Source organism: Lynx rufus, unplaced genomic scaffold (genome assembly GCF_022079265.1).
Source record: "Lynx rufus isolate CCGP_SWC_20201006 ecotype Redwood Valley unplaced genomic scaffold, mLynRuf1.p SCAF_9, whole genome shotgun sequence".
NCBI classification, from domain to species: domain Eukaryota; kingdom Metazoa; phylum Chordata; class Mammalia; order Carnivora; family Felidae; genus Lynx; species Lynx rufus.
This window is the reverse complement of record NW_025814897.1, coordinates 4014204-4038977: the sequence shown is the minus strand read 5'-3', so window position 1 is coordinate 4038977 and position 24774 is coordinate 4014204. Positions and strand designations below refer to the sequence as shown.

Below are 24774 nucleotides of genomic sequence, written 5' to 3'. Positions count from 1 at the left end.
ACCAAGCAAAGAGGGAGGATACGGGCACTTCTTATAAGGTCAAAAAAGGCACTGTTCCCACCTCTTATTCTTTTTTAGAGAGAGGGCTTGAGTCGGGGGAGTGGGGAGAGGGGTTGGGTACAATGAGAGAATCTTAAACAATGCTGAGCACAGAGCCCGACATGGGGCTTGATCTCATGACTGTGAGATCATGACCTGAGCTGATCAAGAGTCGAAGGCTCAACCCACTGAACCGCCAGGTGCCCCAATGCCCTTAATGAGCTTGCGGGGTGCTAATAATGCCTTACTGGCAGCTGGGCCACAGGATAGTGGAGAATATCCGGTACACAGGAGGTAAAATAATGATTTCATGACTAAAAAAAAATAATGCATTTTGTATTATATGTATTCTTTATAAATCACGGGGTGATTTGTGAGCCCTGACAAGACACTATCAGATTAAGTGCATAAGGACAGCTTTCTAGAAGATGTGACTCTTAATTGGGTGGGGTAAGTGCCTCCCAGGGAAGACAGAGCGAAAGCTGTAGAGAGATATCAGGTATCTGGGAACTAGTCTGATTTCAGGAAGGGGCACATGTAGGGTGCAGTGGGAGAAAAGATCTGGGATTAAGAGGGATAAAGCTGGAAGGGCTTTGTGCTTTGGGGAAAAGAGTGTCAACACTTCACCATTAAGGATTTTTGCAGCCTGGCACCTAGATCTACCCTGGTAGGAGAGGGTAACAGATGGGATGGTGGCAGTGTGTCATTTTGAGACCTGCCAGTTTTGTGGAGAGGTGAGATGACTAGTATTATCAGGTAGGGTTGGAGAAATCTCAGGGTCCTTCCCTTTCACAAAGCACCTGAATCCTTTTATTGTATTTGCAGCCTGGAGTCAAAGAAATAATTTAAGCTGGGAAAAAATATGATCATACCTGTCTTAAAACACACACACACACACACACACACACACACACACACACACACACGGGAGCAAAGTAAACAAAGAACCTGAAACAAGAAAGTCTGTGGGCAAAGTAGGGAAGCAATTTCCTCCCTTAGATCTCTGAAAAAGACAGTATAGTGAACCAACAGATAAAGTTTTCCTGCCTGTAAGTATCTGGGAAATTTCCAGAACAGAGCTTAATCTAATGAGATACCATGGGCTTTCACCAGTACCTCTAGATGATGGGTATGTCTAAGTAAAATATTCCCACATACAAACAAAAACAGGACAGAGAAAAGACAGATTTCAGCAATCTTTCCTTACAAATTTTACTCAGTCTTAGTATTCCATTGTTAATGATAGTGGCAGTGATATCATGGAAAATTTTCAAAAATCTGGGAGAGGCATGTCCATTCACCTACACATGAGGCACAGCTCATGCTATTTAGATGATGCCAGCTCCCTGTGGGTCTTCTTGGACTCTTGGCAGGCTAAATAAAGTTTGGGTAATAAAGAAACAGGGTCCTCATTCCCTTTGGCTCCTGAATGGAGGTGAGATTCCCAGCACACCGCAGTAGCCACAAAGGGAACCAGTGGGGCACGAGGACATCAATCTATTCGCATTACATCAAGACAGAAGGTTGTGTGAGATTGAATCACAGTTAATTGAAGATGATAAATTTAACTTACGGATCATGAAAAGACAGTTTAAGGAATGCTGATGAGCTTTCACAACCCATTCGCATCCTTACTCATAATGAAATGGAATATTATTTTATTTAAATATGTGGAGTCTGCCTTCGATATTTCAGCCAAAGAATTTGATGGTCATTAAGGAGCCAACGTTTCTGTGACTGTACTTATTTTCTTTCTTGGTTTAGAGATTTATCATTTTGAAAGATCCCCAAAAATATCCATAATGAAACTCAACTTCTCCGTGCAGTAAACCCTGCTTAAATAGGGGAGGTTCTGGACTTTTGCAAAAATGTGTGCCTGTAGATAATTTCATGCATCACATACTGATGTCTGCCTTGCTTCATTCTTTGGTAAATTCAACTTGGTGTTCGTACTTTCTGCTTTCCTTTTCAACATTATGACTACGGAATATTAAAAAATTTTTTAAAATGTTTGTTTATTCCTGAGAGGGAGAGAGAGAGACAGAGAGACCGAGAGACGGAGCACAAGTTGGGTGGAGCAGAGAGAGAGGGAGACACAGAATCGGAAGCAGGCGCCAGGCTCTGAGCTGTCAGCAAAGAGCCCGACGCGGGGCTCGAACTCGTGAACTGCGAGAATGTGGCCTGAGCTGAAGTCGGACGGCCAACCGACAGAGCCACCCAGGTGCCCTTGACTACAGAATATTTTAAAGTGTCTGGACAACGTGTATCTACCAGTAACCAGTAAGAATTGTTCATTTAGAAATCAGTTCTAACTACTACTGTTAAATCAGTCTCTCTTTCAGCTACATTGAGGTATAATTGACAAGTGAATTTGTAATATATTTAGAGCAGATAAGGCGATGATTTGATGTACTGACGCTTTGTGAAAGTGTTCCCACCATCGAGTTCATTAACTCATCCATCACGTCACGTGTTTACCTTTTTTTTTCTTTTTAGGTGAGAACCCTCAAGTTCTACTCTCTTAGCAAATTTCAGTTATATAATACAGTATTATCAACTATAGCCACCATGTTATATATTAGATTCCAAGACCATATTCATCTCCTAACTGAATGTTTGTACCCTTTTACCAACGTCTTCCTATGTCCCCCACCTTCCAGCTCCTGGCAACCAAAACCCTATTCTCTAAGACTTAATCTATGAGTTAGATTTTTAATTTATTTTTAAATGTTTATCTATTTATTTTTTTGAGAGAGAGAGCTAGAGAGAAAGCAAAGGAGGGGCAGAGACAGGGAGACAGAAAATCCCAAGAAGGTTCCACACTGTCAGCATCGAGTCTGACATGCGGCTCAAACCCACAAACTGTGAGATCATGATCTGAGCTGAAACCAAGAGTTGGACGCTTAACTGAGTGAGCCACCCAGGCACCCCATGAGTTAGATTTTTAAAAAAATTCCCAATATAAGTGATACCATGGAGTGTCTGTCTTGCTCTCTCTAATTTCACTTAGCATTATGTTATCCTGATTCATCCATGTTGTCACAAATGGTGGGCTTTCGTTCTTTTTTATGGCTGAATGTGTCCTATATCTTTTATCCATTCATCTGTTGGTGGACACTTAGGGTGTTTCTATAACTTAGCTATTATGAATAGTACTACAATGAAATGGGGGTATATATATCTTTTTGATATAATGATTTTTTCCCCCCTTTGGATGCATACCCAGGGCTTGGATTGCTGGATGATAGAGTAGTTCTATTTTTAATTTTGTGAATAATCTCCATATTGTTTTCGACAGAGGCTGCATTTCCACCAACAGTGTACAGGGCTTCCCCACTTTTCTACACCCTCACCAGCATTTGTTCTCTTTTAAAGAATAGCTATCCTAGCACATGTGAGAGAATAGCTCTTGGGGGTTTTGATTTGCATTTCCCTCATGATGAGGGATGCTGAATACCTTCTCATGTACTGTTGGCCATCTGTGTGTCTTTGTTAAAATGGTGCTTATGACCATTTTTAAAATGAAGTGTGCACGTGTGTGTGTGTGTGTGTGTGTGTGTGCTATTGAGTTGTAAAAATCCTTGTATATTTTGGATATTAACCCCTTCTTAGATATGTGGTTTGCAAATATTTTCTCCCATTCTGTAAGCTGCCTTTTCATTTTGTTGATGCTTTCCCTTGCGAGATAGAGCTTTTTAGTTTGTTGTGGTCCCACTTGTTTATTTTTGCTTTATGTGGCTGTGCTTTTGGTGTCAAATCCAAAAAACCATTGCTAAGGTCTATGTCAAGGGGATGACGTCCTAGGTTTTCTTCTAGGAGTTTTATAGTTTCAGGTCTTATGTTGAAGACTTTAACCCAATTTTTATTTCATTTTTGTGTATAAGACAAGGGCCCATTTCCGTTCTTTTGCACGTGAATATTTACTTTTCCCAACAGCATTTATTGAAGAGACTATCCTTTTCCCATAGTATATTCTTGGCTGATTTGATGAAAGTTAATTGACCATATATGCAAAGCTTTATCCCTGGGCTCTATGTGCTGTTACACTGATCTGTGTGTCTGTTCTTATTCCAATAGCATACTGTTTTGATTGCTACAGCCTGGTAATATAGTTTGAAGTAGGAAGCATGCTGCCTCCAGCTCTATTCTTCTTCCTTAAGATTGCTTTAGCCATTTGGGGTCTTTAGGGGCTCCAAACAAATTGTAGGATTGTTTTTTTCTATTTCTGCAAAGTATGGTATTTTAATACTGATAGGGGTTGCATTCAATCTGGACAGTGCTTTGGATATATGGAAATCTACACATACTTTTAATTTAATACTTCCATTCTATGAACACACAATATTTTTCCATTTACCCGTGTCTTCTTTCATCCACGTCTTTGGGTTTCTGGTGTACAGATCATCCACTTCATTGGTTATATTTATTCCTAAATATTTATATCACTTTTGATGCTTATTAATAATAAGACTGTTTTCTTATTTTCTCTTTCTGATGGTTTGTTGTTACTGTATAGAAACACAGCTGATTTTTGTATACTGAGTTTCTATTCTGCAACTTTAATGAAATCATTTATTCTAATAGTTTTAGTGGAATCATTAAAATTTTCTTTTTTTTAATGTTTATTTTTGAGAAAGAGAGGGAGAGTGTGTGTGTGTGTGTGAGTTGGGGAGGGGCAGAGAGAGACACACACACACACAGAATCAGAAATAGGCTCCAGGCTCTGAGTTGTCAGCACAGAACCCGATTCAAGCAGGGATTGAACTAACTAACCTGAGATTTTGACGTGAGCTGAAGTCGGATGCTTAACCAACTGAGTCACCCAGGTGCCCCATCAATGTTTTCTATATATAATATAGCAGAGGCAATTTTATGTCTTCCTTTCTGGGGTGGATGTCTTTTATTTCTTTTCTTGCCTAATTGCTCTAGCTGGGACTTCTAGCACTATATTGAAAAACAGTGGTGAGAGTGGATATCCTTGTCTTATTCCTTACCATAGAAGAAAAGCTTTTAAAGCTTGTCAACATTAGTTGGGTATGAAGGTAGTGGTGGTGGGCTTGTCATACATGGCTTCTGTTATGTTGAGGTATATTCCTTCTATACCCAGTTTTTATCATGAGATGATGTTGAATGTTGTCACATGCTTTTTCTGCATCTAATGAGACGATCATGTGTTTTTAACCCTTTTGTTAATGTGGTGACTGAGTTGTGGATGGTGAGCCATCTTGGCCTCTCTGGGATAAATCATGCTTGATATTGGTATGGCCTTGGTATGATCCTTTTAATATACCTGCTGAATTTGACTTACTAATATTTTGTTGAAGATTTCTGCATTTATGTTCATCAGAAATATAAGGCTTTAATTTACCTTTTTATTGTAGTGTCATTGTCTGACTTTCGTATCAGGGTAACAGTGGCTTTTTAAAACGAGTGTGGAAGCGGTCTTTCCTCTTCTATTTATTGGGATAATTCCAAAAGGATTGGTATTAACTCTTCTTTAAATGTTGGTAGAATTTACCCATGAAGTCATCTGGTCCTGAACTTTTTTTGGTGGGGGCATTTTGATTACCAATTCAAACTCTTCACTTATTATTGGACTGTTTAGATTTTCTTTTTCATCATATTACATGGTAGGTTGTATGCTTCTGGGAATTTATCTGGTTCTCCTAGTGTTCCTTTAATGCTGGTGTATAATTGTGTATAGCACTGTGTTAACAATGCTTAGTATCTGTGTCATGAATTGTATTGCATCTTCTTAACATTTGTTATTTTCTTCAAGTCTTCTTTCTTTCTTCTTAGTCTAGCTAAAGATTTCTCAATTTTGTTTACCTTTTCATAAAACCAGCTCTTAGTTTCATTGATCTATTGTCTTTTTTGTTTCTAGTTCATTTACTTTCACTCTGACCTCTGCTATTTCCATTCTTCTACTAACTTTGCCCTTAGTTTGTTCTTCTTTTTCTAGTTCCTTGAGGTATAGAGTGAGACTGCTTATGTGGTATCTTTTTGTCTTCATGTAGGCATTTTTCACTACAAGCTTCCTTCTCAGAACTGCTTTTGGTGCATCCCACATGTCCTAGTAAGTTATGTTTCCGTTTTCACTTGTCTCAAGATATTTTTTGATTTCTCTTTTAATTTTTTATTTAAGCCACTGGGTATTCAGGAGCATATGGTTAATTTCCACATATTTGTAGATTTTTGAATTTTCTTCTGGGAATTGATTTCTAGTTTCATATCTATGTGGTCAGAAATGATGCCTGATATTTCAGTGTTTTTAAATTGATGAAGATTTGCTTTGTGGCATAACATAAGATCTATTCTAGAAGGTTCCATATGTGCTTGAAAATGTATATTCTGCTACTGTTAAATCAAAACTTCTGTTAGGTCCATGTAGTCCAACAGGTAGTTTAAGTCCAAGCCCTCCTTACTGATATTCTGCCTCAAGGATCTAGCAATTACTGAATATGGGGTATTAAAGTTCCCTACTGTTTTTGTGTTGCTGTCTATTTCTCTTTCCAGATCTGTTAATATTTGCTTTATATATGTAGGTGCTCTGACGTTGGGTACATAAATATTTACAAATGTTACATTTTATTGATGAATTGACTTCTTTATCATTATAAATGACATTCTTTGTCACTTGTTATACTTTCTGGATTACAGCCAATTTTGTTGGATATAACTATAGCTACTTCTTCTTTCCTCAGTTTCCATTCGCATGATCTCTTTTTTCTATTCTTTCACCTCTGATCTGTGTGTATGCTTCAAGCTGAAATGAGTGTCTATAGAGTTGGGTCTTTTCTTTCTTTCCTTCTTTTTTTAGGAACCTATTTTCATTCAGCCACTCTATCTCTTTGGATTGGAGAATTTAGCCCATTTACATTTAAATAAATGTTGGTAGGAATAGACTTACTACCAACATTTTATTGTTTTCTAACTGATTTATAGGTCCTTCCTCCCTCTCTTCTTTTGTGATTTGAGGATTTTCTGTAGTGGTATGTTTTGACTCCTTTCTCTTCATGTTTTGTGTTTCTATGAGAAGTTTTTGCTTTGTGGTTACCATAAGGCTTAGATAAAACATCTTATAGCTCTAACAATGTACTGTAAGCTGGTAACAACTAAACTTTGAATGGATACAAAAACTCTACAATTCTACACATTTCATCCCACATTTTATGTTTTTGATGTCACAATTTACGTCTTTTTATATTGTGTATATATTAAGAAATTATTGTAGTTATAATTATTAATATTTTTGTTTTTTTTTAACCTTTATAGTAGAGTTAAAGTGATTTACCCACCACTATGACAATATTGGTGTATTGTAAATTTTTCTATATATTTACCTTTACCGCTGGGTTTTATACTTTCATGTGTTTTCATGTTACTAATTTGTATCTTTTTATTTCAGCTTTAAACATTAACATTTCCTTTTTTTAATGTTTATTTATTTTTGAGAGACAGAGCATGAGCATGGGAGGGGCAGAGAGAGAGGAAGACACAGAATCCAAAGCAGGCTCCAGGCTCTGAGCTGTCAGCACAGAGCCCGACGTGGGGCTCAAACTCACGGACTGCAAGATTATGACCTGAGCCAAAGTTGGATGCTTAACCAACTAAGCCACCTAGGCGCCCCTAAATATTAACATTTCTTATAGAAACGCTCATGATCAATTCTTTCAGCCTTTGCTTGTCTGGAAAGTTCTTTATCTTTCCTTCAGTTCTCAGGGACAACCTTGCCAGGTAGAGTATTCTTGGTTGCCAGTTTATTCCTATCAGCACTTTTTTTTTTATTAAATATTTATTTATTTTTGAGAGAGAGAGAGAGAGAGTTAGTTTGAGCAGGGGAGGGAAAGAGAGAGAGGGAGACATAGAATCTAAAGCAGGATCCAGTCTATGAGCTCACAGTACAGAGCCCAACATGGGCTCAAACTCATGAATCCTGAGATAATTACGTGAGCTGAAGTTGGACCCTTAACTGACTGAGCCACCCAGGTGCCCCTCAGCACTTTCAGTATATCATCCTATTCTCTTCTGGCTTATAAACCTTCTGCTGATGGTCTTGTGGTGGTTTCCTTGTACATAACAAGTTGTTTTCCTCTTGCTGCCTTTAAGATGCTCTCTTTGTCTTTAACTTATGACAACTTAACTATAATGTGTCTTACTGTATATCTCTTTTTTTATGTTTATTTCTTTTGAGAGGGAGAGTGAACGAGCAGGGGAGGTACAGAAAGAGGAAGAGAGAGAGAGAGAGAGAGAGAGAGAACCCAAGCAGGCTCGGCACCGTCAGCACACAGCCCAACGTGGGGCTCGATCCTGTGAACTGCAAGATCATGACCTGACCTGAAGTCTAGAGTCGGATGCTTAACCAACTGAGCCACGCACGTGCTGCCCTCGATCTTGATTTCTACTTGTTTCCTCAGGTTAGGGAAGTTTCCAGCCATTATTTATGTGAACAAGCTTTCTGTTCCTTTCTCTCCTCTTCTTCTTCTGGGAGCCCTATAATATGTACACTGATCTATGATGGTGTAACAGAAGTCCCTTAAGCTATCTTTACTTCTTTCATTTTCTTCTTCTTTTTACTTCTCTGAATGGATGGATTCCACTGCCTTGTCTTCAAGTTAGCTGAGCTTTCTTACTACCTATTCTAGTCTCCTATTGAACACCTCTATTGAATTTTATAGTTCAGTTATTGTATTCTTCAGCTCTGTGATTTATGTTTGGCATTTTAAAATATTTTCTCTTTGTCAAAATTCTTATTTTTGTTAATACTTTGCTCTTCTGGCCTTGATAAGCATCTTTATGACTGCTATTTTGAACCCTGTTGTGTAAATCATTTATTTCCATTTCATTAAGATTTATTTCTGGAGATTTATTTTGTTCTTTTGTTTGGAACATATTTCCTCGTTTCTTCATTTTTGCTGATTCCCTGTGCTGGTTGGTTTCTGCACATTAAATAAGACAGACACATCTTCCAGTCTTGGCACACTGGTCACATATAGGAGATGAGCCTCATCAAATGGGCCTGGACTAAATTGTTGGTTGTCTCTTAAACCTATGTGATTGCTCAAACAGCTTCTTTTTTCTTTTTAAGTGGATCTTAGCAGTTGACAGGCCTGCCATTGTTCCAAAGGAAGGAATCACAGTCAGCACCTAGATGCAGGCTGAATGGAAGTTTGACCCTCAGGTAGCAGCCTGTGAAATATACGGTCAGACCCACTTTTAGGGAAAGACTAGGAAATGTGCATCTTGCCAGCTGCCTCTACACTGAGCCCTGGGGGGTTGGCCTGGGTTAGTACTTTTGCACATACCTGTTAAGAAATGCCTCATTGCTTGCTACAGTACTGTGGGATTTGTGAATATAAGCTCTGTTGCCTATCAGATCCAGTCATCCCTTGGGTAGGTCACCAGGCACGTGTACAATATTCTAGAGACAGGGTGATGTCCTGGTTTTATAGGAGGAATGAGCCAGAAGGAGAAGGTGACAGAAATGTCCACCAGCTCCCCTGGGCTCCATGAAGAATCACGGCCAGTTCTGTGATGCACGCAGCTGGACCTTACATATGGACACAGAGGCAGGAGACTGTGAAGTAGATAGTCAACTGCCTTTCAGGGAAGGAGTGGAGACGAGCATTTTTGCTTGCTCCCTCTGTGCTAATAGGGTCTGTGGGGATAGTTACATTGAATGCTCACGAGCCCATTAAGAATATGGCTTCTTTGTGTTCTATAGTCCTGTGGGTCTCATGGACATATAACCACTGGCTTTCAGAACTAGGTGTTTCGGGGCCTGTCTCTTGACAGCCTGAAAAGCTGGGGTGCTAAATGTATGGTCCAAATCCTCACTGCTCACGGAGAAGCTGGGAGTCGGGGATCCCCTCCTGATTGTATGGCACTGTGCTGGGGTAGTTTTTATGGAAAGAGTGGTCTCAGCCTTTCCTATCCATTTCAGTGTGTGTAGTTTCTTAGCTGCTTGGATTTCTCTCAGGGCGATGACTCTGTGTGTGTCTGGGGGTGGAGGGAAGTTCAGGAGCTTCCTACCCCACCATCGAGGTCCCTCCAACTAAACAGTCCCGATGAATTGGTTAAATACCAGTCCCTGATTAGTTGCAAATTGTAAGTGGAAGTTATAAATGGAATTATTCTCTTAACTTTACTCTCAGAATGTGTGTTGCTAGTGTACAGAAATACACACATATATTTTTTTTAATACTGACCTTCTATCCGGAAACCCTGCTGAAACTCTTTATCAGTTTTCAGTTTTTTAGTTAGATTCCTTAGGCTTTTACATTCACAAAATCTCCTTTTCTTCTTAATCTGAATGCCATTTATTTCTTTTTCTTGCCTAGCATCCCTTGCTAGAAGCTTTAGGACCATGTTCAACAGAAATGATGAGGGGCCATTCTTGTCTGCTCCTGATTTTAGGGGGAAATCATTCAGTCTTTCAACATTAAGTATATTAATATAATCTTTCTTTTGATAATGGATTTACTTCACATTTGGGAATCCTATGCAGTAGTTTTCAGGAAACAGCCCGTGACTGGCCCAATGAAACAAAAAAGAAGTCACAGCTATTTAGAGATAAATGAATTAAGTCAACAGAAACCATAATTAATAAATATATTGTAATTTAGATCTGCACAAGTTACTGAATAATCATGTATTACAATGATATCAAATACATATGGTAAGGGCTTTGTTATTTTTAGTGAGAGTGATGATCTATGCCCTAATTCAGGCAAATATTTTTTCCTACTTCATATGCTGTAATGACACACATAACTTAAATATGCTGTCATCTCCTAGGGCTGTTTAAGAAAGGCTGTGATAGCCATTAGGATGTTATAACCATTCTCTCCATTTTGTACTGGTTTGTTTGTCAATGTCAGCAATTCATTTCTGGTATGACAGTCTATAACACATTGACTTTTTTTTTCTTCTTTAATTACACTGTTTGGAAAGAAGAGATGTCAAAACGCTCCACTTGCTAGAATCACCTTGTACAATGTCACTGTGAGTGTACACATTCCATAAACATAAGAGTTTTTTCTCTTATAGTGACTAATATGAGAATATATTAGCTTTAAGAATTATACTTTTATAAAATATATTAAAACATCCAGACTATGGACCTACCAAAAGCAATGGAAAAGACAAGTCAAAATTTCTCAGTGTTTTCATGATAATCCATGAAGTAACAAAATTATACTTTATTAATAAAAACAAGGAAATAGGAGTTTACAGTCTATTGTTGCATTTTACTATCTCTATTCCATAGTGAAATCCAGTTCACTAAAGACCGAAAATTCCTGTCTCAAAGTGTGATGGTCCACTCACTACATGACAAGAATGGATAAATCTGAAATCTCTATTGTAGCCTTTGGCTCTTCTGTTGTAAGCAAAAGATCTTCACCAAAGAAATATATGGTGGAAAAGAGAAAAAGGAGAAAAAATTCTTAACTTTTCTAAAATAAACCACTTTTTAGAGCAAGGCCTTGGGGCAGATGGCACTCTAATAAAGCAAGGAGAATGGCCCTCCACATAGTTCGCTTTCCTTCTTCACCGCAGTTAACAAGAAATACTTGGTAAGCCTTGCCAAGAAATCTAAAAGGACTTGCCTTAGGCCTTTTAGGATTTTACACTAATGTATGTATCTTGTTCGATAACCTTCTACATATATGAAAAACTGACATAGTTAAAAAAAATATGGATCACTCCCAATCAAAAGACTTCTTTATACAATAGTCATTTCAATCTTGCTTTTTCTTAAAATCAGAGGACATGGGTCATCAGTTTGACGATCCTTGTGATAGCCCAAGTAATGGAAATCTGGATCCATAGGTACATTTATCATTTATACAGAGGAAAGACCATTATTTGATTTGCCAAGTGATATCACAGTAAAGCAAACATTATCATTACTTTTAAGGTTGGTTTGGCAGATGTCAAGCTAGTCTGCACCAAAATATCTTGAATTGCACATTATGAATACAATGACCACTGCAATAAAAATATTATCCTAAGTGTTAGCAACAGATTAGTGAGTAATGTCGTTTATTCATTTACTGAAGTGTTATTGTAAAGCACAGTTAAAATAATCCGGAATGCTTGAGCAATTCTTATGAAAAACAGAAAATAAAGAGTTCTTACCAAGTTTGCAATGATGTAGTGGTAACCCTTAACATGCTTCCCAACACTCACAATCTGCAAAGACAGAAGGAAATAAGAGAAAATCTGTTTAACTTCACTGAATGATATTTTTAAAAACAGAATTTTAACTATTGTAGCATAATTCCATGTGGAAACATGAAGAAAAAATGTTACAGTTTTCGTTATAATAGAAGAAATCCACAAGCCACCTTAAAAATTAAGTGATTAAAGTAAAAAAGAAAACCCTCTAATTTCAATCATGCTGTATAAATGACTCTTCATTCACTATACCTTGTTCTTGTTCAGAAAACTACTATGCTATGATCCCCTCAAAGAGAATGACAAGGTGATAAGACAAACTGATAGTTTATATAAATATTTCTATAACGGAATATGCACTAACATAAGAAACTTAAAATTATTCTGGTCCAAAGACTATAGTCATCCTTAATTTGTTGATAATTTATTTATTTTTTTTTTTTTAATTTTCTTTTTTTTTCAACGTTTATTTATTTTTGGGACAGAGAGAGACAGAGCATGAACGGGGGAGGGGCAGAGAGAGAGGGAGACACAGAATCGGAAACAGGCTCCAGGCTCTGAGCCATCAGCCCAGAGCCCGACGCGGGGCTCGAACTCACGGACCGCGAGATCGTGACCTGGCTGAAGTCGGACACTTAACCGACTGCGCCACCCAGGCGCCCCAATTTGTTGATAATTTATAGAAATGTATGATAGGCTGCTGGTGTCTTCAATTGTTAAGAATGATTTTCTATGAGTAGACTGGATTTTTGTCCCGAGCAGGAAGCAAGGTTTTTCTAAGGCACAATCTCTGTGTGTAGACACCTCTGATACTATAGAATACTTAGTTAATTCCCCCCTGCATATGGATAGACTATTATTATAATAAAAAGACTAAAGACAAAACATCACGAGACTTTTTCTCTCTGCTAGATTCATTTTTTTCCCCTAAGAATGTTTTCAGAAATGTTTTGAAAATTAGAAACTCCGAAATTTCTAATGCAGGAATAAAGTTTCATTAGAAATTACAACTCTTAAGGGCGCCTGGGTGGCTCAGTCGGTTGAGCGTCTGACTTCAGCTCAGGTCATGGTCTCCCGGTTCATGAGTTCCAGTCCCGCGCTGGGCTCTGTGCTAACAAACAGCTCAGAGCCTGGAGCCTGCTTCAGATTCCGCGTCTCCCTCTCTCTCTCCCCCTTCCCTACTCATGCTCTGCCTCTCTCTGTGTCTCAAAAATAAATAAATGTTAAAAAAATAATAATAAAAAAAGAAATTACAACTCTTATTTTCTATAAAACTGAAAATTCCTTCAATGAGAGAAAATCTAATGACAATTACCGATGGGCAGCTTTGGAATCTCACTGGTTCCCCAAAGGTGATAACACAATACATGATTTTCATGTACTTTCATCATAAAAGGAAAAATTAAGTTGCTTTTAGCATTTTAACATCCTCTAACAGTAGTTCTTTGTAAATTGGTGACTTGTGTATAAAATAAAGGAAAACCCTTTTGAAACAGAAAACAGAGTTTTGCACACATGGCTATTGGTGAAATGGTGTCTCTGCTCATGCAATCTTTCCTTGTTGGTTACAGCCAAGACCTCCTCTTTGTTTTTATGGTTCTGCAGTTTCACTACAAGGCAGTTCGGAAATTTTACTTTGAAATATTTGTTCATATTGTTCAGGATATGTCGTGCATTCTAAGTACGAGGATTTCCCTTCAACAATTCTGGGAGATTCTCTACCAATAACCCTTCACACATCTGTGTGTTCTGACAAATACTGCAGTGTTGATGTCACTGATTCCCAGATCTCAGCAGGTGGAATAAATTCAAATTTAAACGACAATCTACCTCAAGAAGGTTGCGATGACCAATTCTCACAGAAGGTGTCTCCCTCACCACGCTGAGCCCAGGCCAAGGCAGAAAACACTCAGCTGACTCCTTGTACAGGAAGCAGATTTTTTTCTGCTCCTCTCTTTGACTGGGTTGTCACTCTTCTAGAACGTGGCTTTAAATGGGACCTGAGGTCTAACTTACTGCCTTGGCTAAGCCCAAAGTCCCTGTTCTCGGGTGAGCATGAAACCCCCAGTCAGTCAGGCTGCCCAATCTGGCAACTTCCCTGGGTGCAAGTTTCTTTCGCTCTTGGCTCCTGGAGACTTCACTCTCCAGGAAGCTCAACTACACATCTGCAATGTTTTACAAGTCGTTTTTATATTGCCCCATTTATCCGGTCCCCAGTTTATGTAAAACTGAACACCCCTTGACAGTCTCACCACAGAAATGAGAACAAGCAATACAGAGACGGGATGATAAGGAAAGTTCAGTAAAGAAACCGCTTAATTAGTCACCATATTGGGTAACCCAAACCCGAGTGATTTAGCAGGGGGCTGGGCAGGCAGGAGCCCTCTTTTTCTCCGGAATCTCAGGCACAACTTGTACAAAAGACAATGATCTAGGGACACTTGACAGCTGGGACTGGTAGGAAACTGCAGAGTCGATGATCCAGTCGGCCAGCACTTCTGCTATGTGACCTCAGCAGGGATTGCTGCCACAAGACAATTCATTATTAATCTCTTGCTGACTCACTGGAACTTTCTCTGGCTTGACTGGGTAAGCCGTTTTGCACTCTCTTTAAGCCCCCCTGCTCATGCTGCCTCCTCTCTCTCAGTGCTCTCGGCTTGGGGTTTCTCTGTGGCTGCAGTCAGTAACCTGTGCTTTCGCCTAGAATCACTTTCAAGAGTTAACACTTGCACATGTGAAAAAGCTGTGGAAATTCTGCACTAGGTGTCTCCGCGAGGAAATTACTGTCAGTTCTAGACTGCCCAGCAAAGAGCTGTCATAAATTAAAGCTTATGTAATGCGTTTTCGAGGGATGAGGACTTTTAGAAACCACAAACAATTGAAAGTGACAAAAATCCCGGCAGAAGAGGCCTTGCGGAGCGTGATACGCCTCGACGTTCTGGGAACCAGGGGCCTCAGGGAGCAGTGATCTGAGGATTTATTTCCCTGGCTGGGGACGCTACAGAGAATGCCATTTTTGCTGAGCCAGATCCTGGCTGGGGTAAAACGAATGTGAGAGCCTCACTGCCTTTGAACGCTCACCACCCTGACTGAGGGTGGCCAGGGGTTAGTAACGGCCGGATCTCGGTCCCTCTGCCAAGCGTCCAACACTAGATGGAAGTTTCTTTGTGAAAACAAATCCAATTTATACTCCATTACTCCGTAGTAAAGGGCCCTGCACCTAGGGTGTCATTTGCTTAGGTTTTTCCATTGTTTTTATGGTTGTGTAAAACCAACAGTCTCACGGATATGGTTCTCCACGGCTGTCGTCATCTCAACCAAAGTGTTGTATAAAAACAAAACAAAATAAAAAATCTGAGTGGCTGGACTTTGGATGCAGACCACACCTGTGTCTTGCTATTTCTGACATTATTCTTTATAAAGAAGGAAAATAAACAGTGGGAGGTGAAAGATATTAATATCTAACAGCACAACACACAGTGTGTTTGGCCCACTTGTTATGGGAAAGCCATGTCTACAACAAAGACTTCGCTGCAGCAATTAATTATGGCTTTTCATAAAGACAGAAAGATGTAGGAGTAGAGACTCCATCTCTGTTATCTTCTTAAAAGGCACAGAGGATGATAAATGGACAAAGAATAATGATCAAGTGTCTGTTCAGAGTTCTAAAGAGTGAGTTAGGGAGAATGTACAAGTTACACTGATTGTACACTTTCAGAAGAACCCATCTTTACAAGAATAAAATGCTTCAGAAAAGGCACTAAATGCTTTCTTTGATTACTTTCTCTTGGTTGTTTTTTAGGAAACAGTTGCTGAGAAATATCTATGTTGCTGGTCAAAAGATTCAGTTCTAAAGTCAGGCCTATGCATATTTAATAAGGTAAATGCCAGATGCACTCACCAAACTGTTCTATTAACAAATTATGGCATAATCTTTATGACTGTAACTTCTAAGTCTTTATCCATTTATTAAAATTAGGGAAGGATGAACCCAGGATACTTTTCACCTCAATCCCACCTTTATTTTTTTCTAATTTTTAAAATGTTGATTGATTGATTTTTTTTTTTTTTTTTTTTTTTTTGGGAGAGAGAGAGAGCTGGGGAGGGGCAGAGAGAGAGGGAGACACAGAATCCAAAGAAAGCTCCAGGCTCTGAGCTGTCAGCACGGAGCCCAACGTCAGCCTCAAACTCATGAACCATGAGATTGTGACCTGAGCTGAAGTCGGACGCTTAACCGACTGAGCCACCCAGGAGCCCTGACCCCACCTTTAAATAAATTTAGTTCAATAAATGTGTCCTATGTATAAGTTTAGGGTAAGGAGATTCAAGGCTTAAAAAGATAAGTCGGTGCTGCAGTTATAAGAGTGTTTAATTTCTCTCCTAAGACGATAAGCCTCAAACAGAAATGACTGAAATACCGAGTAAAGGGTGTGCCATGGATTTGAAGGAGAAGCGGGATCATTTTGTAGGGAGAACAAGGTAATTTTAAAGACAGAATAGATGTTAAATAAATACTGATTGAATGGATGAATAAAGAAGTTAGCCTATAAATGCCACAAACACTAGTATATGAAGATCAATTTGAAACTTGTAAATGGTGGGAGTTTGGCCTTTAACCCACCATACAATTTTACGTGAATCCTTTCTGTATCAATGGTTTATAAAGCATTCAGGGGTCTCTCTAGATACGAGGTGCTGTGTATTACCTCCCACTGTTATTACGAAGCCACGATCGCTGTAGTGAACACTATCTTCAAGCTAGAGACCGGCAATGGCACACCCGAGTAGGAATGATTTTGGCTCTCCTTTCACTCCGATTTAATAGGCAGCTAGAAATTCCTCTCCCAGCCATTATCACATTCCAGAAAATTCCATGACAGTGGCCAACCAGTACAGCCTACCTGGTGGTGTGGGGGACACGATGCCTCGTCAATGGTGGAGACTTACTGTAACGAGGGCAGTCACTCACTAGTCCTTTGTCTCTGTAGAAAGCCCAACCCCCCAGATGCCTCCTGAATGTTGACTTTCAGGGTGCTTCAAAATACCTTATTATAGAGAGAAACAAAAGCTTTCCCTTGTTTCGTTTGATTAGCTAGTTTACCTCAGTTTCACCAAAAGAAAAACGTAAGGCAAAGGATTTCTGCAAACACACTGCAGAGTTCAATTACAACCATGTAAGAGAACAACAGGACCTTTACTTCTGGGGATGCGATTCACAGTCAGTGAGGGGAACATGAAGAACCCCAGAACAAAAGGAACTAAGGCTATTTGTGTGAGAAGAGATTTAGGGAGAGGACAGAGAATGAGAGCTCTCATCAGTACATGCGCGCGCACACACACACACACACACACACACACACACACACACAACTGTATTTTTTCCTTCCACACTTGAAGATGTTAGAAATTACAGAAGTTTCTAATTAGGACACACTCATTTTTCGGAAGCTCTGAACAGTGGCTGACTGCCTTCCGGTAAAAGATGTCAGGGGAGAGTCTTTCTCAGGCTTAAAGTCACGTGTTTGCATGGCCAGTGAGTGTCACAGACACTACTGATGGCCCACCAATGCTTTTCCTCTTAGCACTTCAGTGCATACTGCTATAACTGCCAGCACCTGAATTTCCTGGACGTTGGGATCTTCTCTGATCCCTGGTGCCCACTTTGCTCATGGTGGGGCGGGCTAGCAGGCCAGGCAAGAGGTGCCAGGGAATTAATGCCCTCCTCCCCAACAGCCCCCATACAGAGACGGACGGGAGCTGGTGCAGAAGTATTCCAACGCCCATGCCAGAGAGAGGAGTCTGACATGTGTGTTCTATTTACACTAATTTCAAATGACATTTACAATAATCCTCTAGTAATTTACATAAATATCAAATGAGATTAAGCCTTGGTCACCCACATGGTAATTTTCTAGATAAACACGCCTTTAATTGATTGCATTTCTCCACTGCACTTGTGTTCTTCAACTCCCCAACCTACTGATTACACACAAATCCTTGTCTTAAGATCTGCTTCAGGGGAAACCAAACTAAGTCTCCAAATTAAAAAAAAAATTACCATTGTGACAGTGACATTGTTAAGGGTAAAAAAATACTTTTGTTGGGTAACTGTCCCAAGCTTTCATCTCTGTAGCATAACACATGTACGTTATATTCTGAGTTCCTAATCTCTGAGTATAATCAAGGACTCAAGTTGCATGAAATACCATGATTTTATTTGGATATCTAAATTTGGATATCTAAAAAAAAACAAGAAAAAAAGGTTTATTTTGATATAGAGAAATAGGGATGAATCAGTATCTTTAATAAATTCTTTTCATTCCTGATACATGATTTTTCCCTTTGTCCTGTCTTACATACTTTAAGGACATCCATACTTAGTACTGGTTGGCTATTGGTTTTTTCTTTGAATGTATTCCAGATGTTAAAAAAAACCCTTCAGTGTCGTCCTTCCAGAACAAAGATTGTAGATCACTTCTCCCCACCGAGGGCCCTCTGGGGGTAGGAACTGAATGGAGTTGTAGAACTATGAGCGAAAACCAAGTGCTAAAACGCAGGTGTTTAGTTCTGTCTCCACACCTCACCTCAGCATGGTAACTGCCAACAGCTACAGAAAAGCACATCGTAGAATATATCCTTCTCTCTGACTGCTATGGTGGCTCCAAAATTCTACACCCACAGAGCTTGAATAATATTAGGATTCTCATCATGTTAACAATGGCCATCTCTTAGCAGAGATCCATTCTGTTTAACAGTGTTTTAATTTAGTGATTGAAAATATTTGTAGAGAGGCACAGAAGGTTCTATGGAATTTGTGATTTCGAATGTGAAACACTGGCCTGAAAGAGCCAGTGAGCACAAAGCTCTTTTTTAATTACAGAGATTATTTTTTAAGAAGCAATATAAAAAACAATTCTATGGGGCGCCTGGGTGGCTCCGTCGGTTAAGCATCCGACTTCGACTCAGGTCATGATCTCACAGTCTGTGGGTTTGAGCCCAATGTTGGGCTCTGTGCTGACAGCTCAGAGCCTGGAGTCTGCTTTGGATTCTGTGTCTCCTTCTTTCTTTGGCCCTCTCCCACTTGTACTCTGTCTCTGTTTCTCAAGAATAAACAAATGTAAAAAAAATAATTCTTTTGAACAATTCTAATGAGCTGTAGGTGGAGGGGGGAATATTTTGCTTTCATAAACAAACACATTAAATAAATACAGTCATTAAGTGATGAAGCTGGGACGCCAGCCCAGATGTTTTGACTACAATTTCTTCTTCTTCTTTTTTTTTTTTTTTTTTTACTATACCCCGTTGCCTTCCTTAGGCCATAGCAGTCAGAAAAATGAGTTATTTTTTGGCCAGTTATTATACATCTTTCCTAAGAGGAAAATAAATAACAGACATTTATGACAGTGCCCTTCATTATCACATTAGGTAGTAGGCAAATGCCAAGGCTGTGGATGAGAAAAACCAGCTTTCTTTTAAGGAACCAAAAAAACCAATTCCTTTTCTTTAAATAATCTCCTATCTGCACATACTGCTTATTTGAATCGCATCATATATGCAAGGTCTCCCTAGTCCCATTTTGTAGCAGATTGGTACAGGGCCACACAGATGGAATGCTATCAGGTAAAACTTAACATATCTAAGTTTAGGTTTGCAAATTCTTCATATATCCATAATAAAGCTAATAGAAAAAAAGCTTCAATAACTTGCATTCAGTTTTGTTTACCTTGTACTCTATCAGGTATACATTTAAGATGACAGTTCAAGTATATAGTCTAACTTTAATGTAAGTGCAACTCAATCCAGTAGATAATTCTATTTATGTGACAACCTCAAAGTGATCATTAAAGGTTCAATTATGTACCATATAGTTTTTTTTTTCTGTGCAGTTTTAAATACATTTTATGTTGTTCTCTTTGAAAACCCCATAAACAGTAGTTTATAGAGTATATAAATCAGAATATTTTATTTCTTGGGGTGCCTGGGTGGCTCAGTCAGTTGAGTGTCTGACTCTTGATTTCAGCTCAGGTCATGATCCCAGGGTCGTGGGATTGAGCCCCACGTTGGGTTCTTCGCTGACTGTGGAGCCTGCTTGAGATTCTCAAGAATCTCTCTCTCCCTCTGCCCCCTCCCTGCTTGCGTGACATGTCGTCACTGAATAAACATCTATTTATGGGTTATAAAGAAAACTTGAGGGGGCGGGTGGGGTTGGTGGTGATGGGAAAAAATGTCTTCAAATGTCACATATTGTCACATAGGTTTCAAAGGGATAGATAATTGTGAGGGGATATTTGAGTTATACGTCAACTATGTTCGAACATGGCTTGCATAAGCACCCTGGAAAGGTGTTGTTTATGGGATAGATGGCCTCTAAGATCCAGCCAACCTGAGAGCCTCTGATCGTGTGACTTTCCAGTGTAGGGAAGTGTTAATGAACCACTGGTTCTGGGGCTCCTGTTAGTATACCATCTTCTAACCACTTTCCCCTTAATTTCGTATTTCTTTTCCTTATCATTTTGATTTGAAATATTATCATCTGAACATTCTTCCCTCTCTCATTTTTAATTCAAACTTCCCTTATTTTCTTGGAGACGTTTTATTTTCCTGTATTTTCTAGGCAAATAAAATGTAAAGAGGTGACTGCAGGGAGGAGGGAGAGAGAGAGAGAGAGAGCTAAAGAGATAGCAAGAAATTCTGTGGCCACTCTTGCAGGGAACACCAGGTTAAATAAGGTTTGAGGCTGCCTTGCTATAGGAATTTTTAGAGACTTTAATATGCTAATGTTCACCCAAATCCCAAGAGCCAGATAGAGTACACAGCTCTGTAGAACAGTTTTAAAAGGTTGTTTAAGGACATCCTTCCTACAGCTTTACTCTCTACTCATCGCTTTCCTTAACCGTCACATACGTTTCAGACTTGAGTTGCTTTAGCGGCATTTTCTTATTTCTCTTCTGTGTTGATCATCTTTACCCACAATAAAAAGTCAACGGAACTATTTGAGGCATATTCAAGATATGTTCTGTCCATAATTTTTGTGTTAGTGCCTCAACTATGTAATAATGCCAGCTGGTACCTTTTTAGTCACGAGTTCTAAAATTTGCACGTTTGTAATCTATTCAACAGATGGTAAACCGTGACTAGTTAAATACAGAAGACATATGACCCCAGAGTTACTCTCTTTACTTTTATTTCAGGAGAATGCTTTCCTTATAGGGGACTTTATTAAGTTTTTTGGACTTCAGACAGCTTGGTGCTGGACTTCAGAAAGCAGCTGGTGCATAGAACCAGGTTCCTGTGAAGTGGATTCAGAGTGCAGACAGAGATGTACGCAGAGACCCAATCTTCACAGACAAATACAGACTTTTCTATGTAAACTCTTTACATTTGTTCAAGTGACTAGCTCTGGAACTATTAAAAAAACCCAAGCAAATGAAAGGTCATAACCAAGAGAAAAAAGGCAGGGAAAATATGTCCCTCCCTGATAAATGATATTGTTCTATTTCAGTGTCTGTATGTTGTATTTGCAAGTAGGTGTGTAGGGATCTTATTCCCATGAAGACTATTATCCATAACTAACAATACTGTTTAATTTTCCAAAGGAAATTTTCTTTTAAACCCTAATCATTCTTTAAATGATTTTTAAATTTAAAAAATTTAAACCATTTTTTAAATGGTTTTTTAAAACCCTAATCATTTGAGCTTCTCAAAATCTTAACCAAAGTAATGGTGACTATGAATCCCTGAATTAAGTGCATATTGTGGTGCTTGGCATAGTAGACATTAATTAATACGTTTAAGAATTTCTCATTATCACTACTTGGCATTAGATATTTACTTGTTTATTGTGTGGCTCCCTCACGAGTCAGGGACTTGCGGGGGGGCCTAGGACATTGTCTGGCCTCTGATAAGCACTCAATAAATATGTGTGATATAGACGCCAAATAAATGAAGCTAACTACTGGTATACATGAGACATAAAAAATAAAGACGAAGCACCATTGCTCGCTCGATCACCAGTCTGTTCCCCTTTCAGTCCATTCTCTATGTCGTCATGAGAATTGTCATTCTAAACCACAGATCGATCAGATCACATCTAAAAACACCCAGTGACATTTAAAGGCTATGCAGAATAGAAGACTACTTAACAGAGACTGTGAAGCCCTTTGGAACCTGTCTTCAATTTGCCATGAGCGTCTTCTCATTTCCCCTGCACCTGATGTTCCAACCACACGTACTTGCTTCCAGCCACCCGCACCCGCACCACGCCCCCCCCCCCGCCCCCCCTGCCAATGGCTCCATCCCAGGGCTCTTCCTTCCCTCTGCCATCTGCCAAGGCCCTTTCCCACCGCTTCTTCCTGGGGAGTTCTGACTCATCTTTCAGCCATTTGCTTTAGTCTTTATTACACCTTTCCACACTGTGCTATATTATTTGCTTGTGTTCTTGTTTTCCTTTACATTTGAAATTCCTTTAAGGAATGAACCACAACTGATTTAATTTTATACACAGTGCTTAGAAATGGATAGGTATGGAATAAATATTTGTTGAATAACCGAGCAAATGGGTGAATGCTATGTTCATGATTAAGAAAGGAAAATGATAGGGTACAGTAGGCAGAGACCAGAAAATTAGTTTCTTTCATGTTATGGGCAAGATACTTATATTGTTCTGTCATTATACTGGATTAAAATACTTGACCTTCAAATTTACATATGATAACAACCAGCAAAAATAACCATAATATTATGACAAGAATAGAACTAAAAAAAAATTTTTTTTCTGGGGCACCTCGGCGGCTATGTCAGTTAAGCGTCCGACAGGCTCAGGTCTGATCTCATGGTCTGTGGTTTCGAGCCTTGCGTTGGGCTCTGTGTTGACAGCTCAGAACCTGGAGCCTGCTTCGGATTCTGTGTCTCCCTCTCTCTCTGCCTCTCCCCTGCTGGTGCTCTATCTCTCTCTCAAAAAAACATAAATAAATAAACATTAAAATAAGTTAAAAACCATTTTTTTTTCCAGTATAGATTCTGTGGTTATAAAGGAAAAGACATAAGGCAATATTCAGACAACTGAGGCCTGGACTTGGAAGAACATAACAATCTCTTGGTATATGTGACACTGGGGGTGGGGAACGTAAAAAAAAAAGAAAAGAAAATTCCCTGTGTATAATCTTGATCTTCCTTCCATTTACCAGTGATCATGTGGACCTTCTTCTTCTTTTTTTTTTTAACAATGACACCATTTTAACTTCCTTCCAGGATCTGATCTTAATATATTTTTTAAAGTTTATTTATTTATTTTGAGAGAGAGACAGTGCAGGGGAAGGACAGAGAAGAGAGTGAGAGAGAGAGAATCCCGATGTGGGACTTGAATTCACGAACGGTGACATCATGATCTGAGCCAAAATTAAGAGACGCTTAACCAACTGAGCTGCCCAGGAGCCCCCATAATCTGATCTTAAACTTGGCACCAGTTGTACGCAAGGGCAGAGAAAATCTAGGTGATCAGTAGGGAAGATGTATGCAACGTAAGGGGAGGATTAAGCATGAATCTGTCCTGTTACCTTTCTAACGAAATCACTGATTAAAAGATGCGTCACTTCACGTAGTGGCAGGTAGTGCACTCTATTACTCAACTGTCTGATAGGAACACTGGAGGTTTTATACAGTGTGGTTATACTGACGTTTACAAGACCCCGAAAAGTGTCCTCAAAGGTCATATTGGGTGCTTTGCTTCCTTTTTGTCAATCTCACTGCCTTTTAAGCATTTGGAGAGTGGATGCAGAATTCTGATGGAATAAATTATATAGTTATCCTGTCTCCCATTTAATGAGGAATATTACTTGCCTTTCTCTAAATCATAGTAGACAAGTCTACGCAGCAGCTTTCTATTTAAGGCTGGAAACACTAGCTTATTTCTCTAAAATTATCAGATTTTCTTTTATCTTTTTGAAAAGAAACTGAGCTTTTGAATGTTTGTGTCAACAACAATAACAGAAACTATTTTAAGAGGTATTCTTGAAGCAGCAACTAAAACAATTTTAGCTGAACACAATCAATGTCTAGAATTCACAATTCTTCTAAGATACAAGTACTAACATTCTGCCAACCAGTTTCCTTCCTCCTCAAAAAACATACATCCTTTGCTTTCTTCACTTTTCCTTTTATATTAATTTTTTTTTTTACTTTGTAAGGAAATGAGGAATATCCACAACCATGGTAACGGTTGCTAGGAGACAATTAGAGACCCCTTTCTAACTCCCACCAAGTTCCATTTGCACTAGTCTGACTGAGATCTATAAAGGTGTTTTTTTCCCCTGTTTTCTATGAAAACAACATATCCAGTGCATTAGAATGGGATTTACCCATTCAAATCAATTCAGCTAAAACGTAAGATTAAAGAAGTGAAAATTCACCTTTAAGAAAAAAAAAACAAAAAACCATAACCTCACGTCTTGTAAGTTTCTCCTCACTTTGCTGGGGTTCCTGACGGATATGCAGAAGCAGCTTTACAATGGAGCCAAGCAGCAGGCCCTGCCAAGGGCCCGCAGTGCAGGAAGGTGC

At 39.1% G+C, this 24774-nt stretch overlaps 1 protein-coding gene across 3 annotated transcripts in view; it reads right to left on the bottom strand.

Annotated features, from left to right (window-relative positions):
• The window catches only part of GRIA4 (glutamate ionotropic receptor AMPA type subunit 4), a 398973-nt gene that overhangs the window by 79303 nt on the left and 294896 nt on the right, over positions 1 to 24774 (bottom strand). For all 3 annotated transcript variants that reach the window (XM_047071078.1, XM_047071079.1, XM_047071080.1), the window contains exon 5: positions 12181 to 12234. In XM_047071078.1, the coding sequence (XP_046927034.1) occupies positions 12181 to 12234 (54 nt within the window). The remainder of the gene's footprint in view (positions 1 to 12180; positions 12235 to 24774) is intronic.